The 4,021-nt window shown below is 31.4% G+C and overlaps 1 protein-coding gene across 3 annotated transcripts in view; it reads left to right on the top strand.

The window, feature by feature from the left end:
• Window positions 1-3,272, top strand: part of SCAF11 (SR-related CTD associated factor 11) — a 73,341-nt gene extending 70,069 nt beyond the window's left edge. For all 3 annotated transcript variants that reach the window (XM_027768327.1, XM_027768326.1, XM_014584207.2), the window contains exons 15-16: window positions 98-217; window positions 480-3,272. In XM_027768327.1, coding sequence (XP_027624128.1) covers window positions 98-217; window positions 480-626 — 267 coding nt within the window. In that variant the 3' untranslated portion in view covers window positions 627-3,272. The remainder of the gene's footprint in view (window positions 1-97; window positions 218-479) is intronic.
• The last annotated feature ends 749 nt before the right edge of the window (window positions 3,273-4,021 follow it).

The raw sequence follows: 4,021 nt of genomic DNA, 5'->3' as shown, positions 1-4,021 counted from the left end.
GCTGAAAATGTAAATATGCATTGTTTTTGATTTCTTAAGAAAACTTTTTGGATGTATATCATTCGCAAATTATAATTAGATTATTTTTTCTCATCAGAAATTGCAAATTCAAGAAAAAGCAGCACAAGAAGTAAAATTAGCTATTAAGCCATTTTACCAAAATAAAGATATCACCAAGGAAGAATATAAAGAGATTGTACGAAAAGCAGTAGATAAAGTAAGTTACAGCTTTATTGGAGTTAATGTGTGGATTGTTTCGATCCACCTCTAATTTTAATAAGTCTTAAGTTTAATTATACTAATAAACACTAGTCCTACTAATTCTTGTCTTTTTTTTAGCATTTTGAGTAAATTTGTATGAAATATAAAACATGAAAATAAGTCTAATTATTATTCTTGAGGTTGTTTTTTGCAAAGCTTTCTGTTTTGCTTTAATCCCTGTAAGCATGAAAAAAGTTTTCCGTCTCCTTTTTTCTTAGGTTTGTCATAGTAAGAGTGGAGAAGTAAATTCTGCTAAAGTGGCAAATCTGGTTAAAGCCTATGTAGACAAGTACAAATATTCACGGAAGGGGAGCCAAAAGAAAACTGTGGAAGAACCTGTGTCTACTGAAAAAAACATAGGCTGAGATGGGGAGCATTATAAATGACGTTATCAAGATATCTGCAAAGTGCAATTTCAACATGTACCATTAACTGAAAAATCATACATAACTGTGATTGAAATTTGGTTTTGATAAAATTATTTTTTTTAATGTAGGGTATAATGTTTTGTTTTAAGTAAATATAGTCTGCACTGCAACTTCTATATCCTTCCTTCCCCCACTCAAAAATAAAAAATTCATGGGAAAGTAAAGGGTTTAAAGGAAAGTGCATTTTTATTAGGACTGTGTTTTGTTGATACTGGAAGATGTACAGCTTTTCAGTTAGAACAGTGGAGTGCATAAATTAGAAACTTCTAAGTGCACTGATTTTCAAAAATATATATGTATATATATATAATACATTTATTCTGTCAGACTAAAAAATGAAGTATGATCTTTACGATTTTTCCCTTTAATTATAGAAAGTTAAATAATGTATTACCATGAAAAATACTTCTAATATTAAATAGAACATACCAATTGCAGGATTCTTAATGTGTATTTTTAAAGCACATAACTGAATGAATTGCTTAGATAGAAAACAAATTATCATGAGTAAGATTTAATATTCAAAAGTTTGAGACACTCTTCACCTATTGTATTACCAATAAAGGTTATGCTGCTTGTTTTCCTTTTGTGCCTTTTTTTTTTCCCTCCAGTTAAAGATGAAGCAGTTCTATTTGCCATATTCTTACTTTGGCATTTCAGAATCTTTGTTAAATTTCAAAGACCAATTTTGAGAAAGTATTGACTTTGTAGAAATTATGTTCGTTCATAATATCGTCCATTCATCACAGATAATTATTTGTGCCAACTGGAGAATTGCTGTTAAATGGTGAACCTTCCCTTCCTTGGGACTAAGGTAGAATTACAAGACTCACTTTCTGGGCTTCAGGTGGTTACTCATCTGTCTAATCACTGATGAAATTCTTTTCACACTTGAGAAATCTCTAAATGTGTTACGTAGAATAAAATGTTAATTTGTTGACCATGTAGTGACCATTAGCCATGTTGCTAAATTCTAGACATTAAAGCCCTTCTTTTGGAAATGGAAAGGAAAATTAAATAGAGTCACAGTTGTACTTTCCAGGGACTTGGGTTTGGGCATTTTTTTTTTTTAAGTATTAGAATATGTTAATTTTTATAAAAGGTAAGTTTAAATGTTTATTTTAATTGGCATCTTTAAATAAAAATAGGTTTTCTCCATGGTAAAAACTGTCTTTCATTCCAGTAACAATTTTCAATAGATACCAAATAACTGGAAAGCTATTCAGATGTTAATGGATCCAAAGTAAACATGCCTCAGTGAGAAAAACTGACCCTTTTACTAGCTAAACTATTTAGTGAAAGCAGTACTCTATAGGACTAGGCTTTTATAAAGTAATGCTTGTTTGTTTCTCAGTTTTATGTGCATAATAATACTCTCCTGGTGCTAGCTTTGATAGGCAAAATATTTTGAAATATTGGACACCATAATGATTGTACTAGTTCATATACTTTGTTAGGTTATGAATGAGTGTAATCCTAAAAATATTTCCAAGCATTTTTTGATCTTCAACATTTCTGGGCATTTGTAATATGGTATTCTATTGACACATATATTTTTACTTAAAGGTTGTGTTTAGCTTATGATCGGGAAAGAAGTTTCGAAGTGTGTTTCTTCTAATAAAGTATTAAGGTAGTGTTTTAAATATCAGTGCATACCTCCTCAGTTTCTAGAACAAGTGAAACAATTGTGCAGGCTTTCAGTCTATTTTGAGTTAAGGCTAGTTCACACTTTGAAATTTTTGAAATAAATTGCTGTGCCTACATTGATTAATCACATAGTACATATTTTTCCTGCATTTTCTTTCAGTAATATTTAGGAACTGGGTGGCATTTTAAACATTTTAATACTGTTTAGCTTTTGCAAAAATAATTGAAAGTTTTGAAGAAAAACTAGGTGGTGGTATGATCAAGAGTTAATGTCTCATATCCTTGGTAGAATTCCTGTGAATTATTTCCACCATTTAAAAAAAATAACAGGTATATATCAATTCTGGTTGGGGCACTAGTTAGACAGCATAACTAAAATGAAGTGTTACTGGATTAGAATTCAAAGTTTTTAAACTTTGAAATGTTTAATAACATTAAGAGAATGCATGCCTTATGTTAAAAAATGCTTTAGTTTTCCATTTTTGCTTCTTTTTAAAAAATTGACATTAATTTTGCATATGCACAAATTTAATCAAAAACATTTTATGGACTCTCTTATTTGTCGTTATTTATCAAGGTTCAGTATTGGCTTGATCTTTGATATCTTTAGTCACATTGACTGATGTCTTAGGCTATAAAGATGCCTAGAAATCTGAGACAAATAGTAGTTACCCATTAACATTCCAAAAATTTTGTCATTTGTTTTTTGTTGTTTTTGTTTTGGTGAATACCGCATTTTCTCCACTACCTTCCTTCAGATGTCCACAGTGTGTACTACTTTAATGTTCCTCCCTTTAAAAGATGTAGCTTCAGAAGTTAAGTTGTTGCCCCAGGGCCATGAGACATTGTAGTATGAGGTTGGAGTGCTGTCTACTGAAACAATACTCTTAAATATGTAGTGTGTAATATTTTCTAATAAATTCTTTTGATAAACAATGTAGTGTCTTTAACTATTATTATGGTTTCTGGGAAATTGTGGCATCTTTCATTAGAACCCTTTCTGGACATATATATATTGAACTATTTCTTAAATTTATACTGTTCACTAGCATCATGGTTATGTTAATATTCAAGCTCTAAAGTAAACTTAGAATATATAAGCATATATCTTAGTAGCATTTTCCCTAATTATATGATCATTGTAGGAAATTAGAGAAACTTTAATAAGTAAAATTTGTAAAGAGGGTGGAACCAGCAGATGGCATAGCAGTTATGTCACTGGACTCCCATAGGGCTGACCACAGTCTAAATCCCAGATCTGGTGGCTTCAAACTGATACCTAGCATGTGTTTGTGCGTGCCTAAGATCCCAGAAAGAGAATGGAGGAGGAGAAAGGATTATGGTGCGGCCATCCAACCTGAGGGGTTGATTTCTCACTGTCTCTGTCTCTCTCTCTGGCGAGCTCATGTCCCCTAAGGCAAAAACCTCTCCCCCCCAAAAAAATTTATAAAGAAGAAAGAGACTGAAAAACAAAAGGAGAAAAATCTCGTAATCCTACCATTTAGAGGTATAACAATTTTTTTTTTTCCTAGAGCTTGTACATTTGCCAAAGAGATAGATAGAATGTGCAACATTCCCCAGGAAAGAGAGAGAGAGACAGAATATGCGACATTAAAAAAATTTATAAAGAAGAAAGAGACTGAAAAACAAAAGGAGAAAAATCTCGTAATCCTACCATTTAGAGG

Source organism: Tupaia chinensis, unplaced genomic scaffold, assembly GCF_000334495.1.
Source record: "Tupaia chinensis unplaced genomic scaffold, TupChi_1.0 Scaffold145870_1, whole genome shotgun sequence".
In the NCBI taxonomy this organism is placed as follows: Eukaryota; Metazoa; Chordata; class Mammalia; order Scandentia; family Tupaiidae; genus Tupaia; species Tupaia belangeri.
This window is presented reverse-complemented; position numbering and strand designations above follow the sequence as displayed.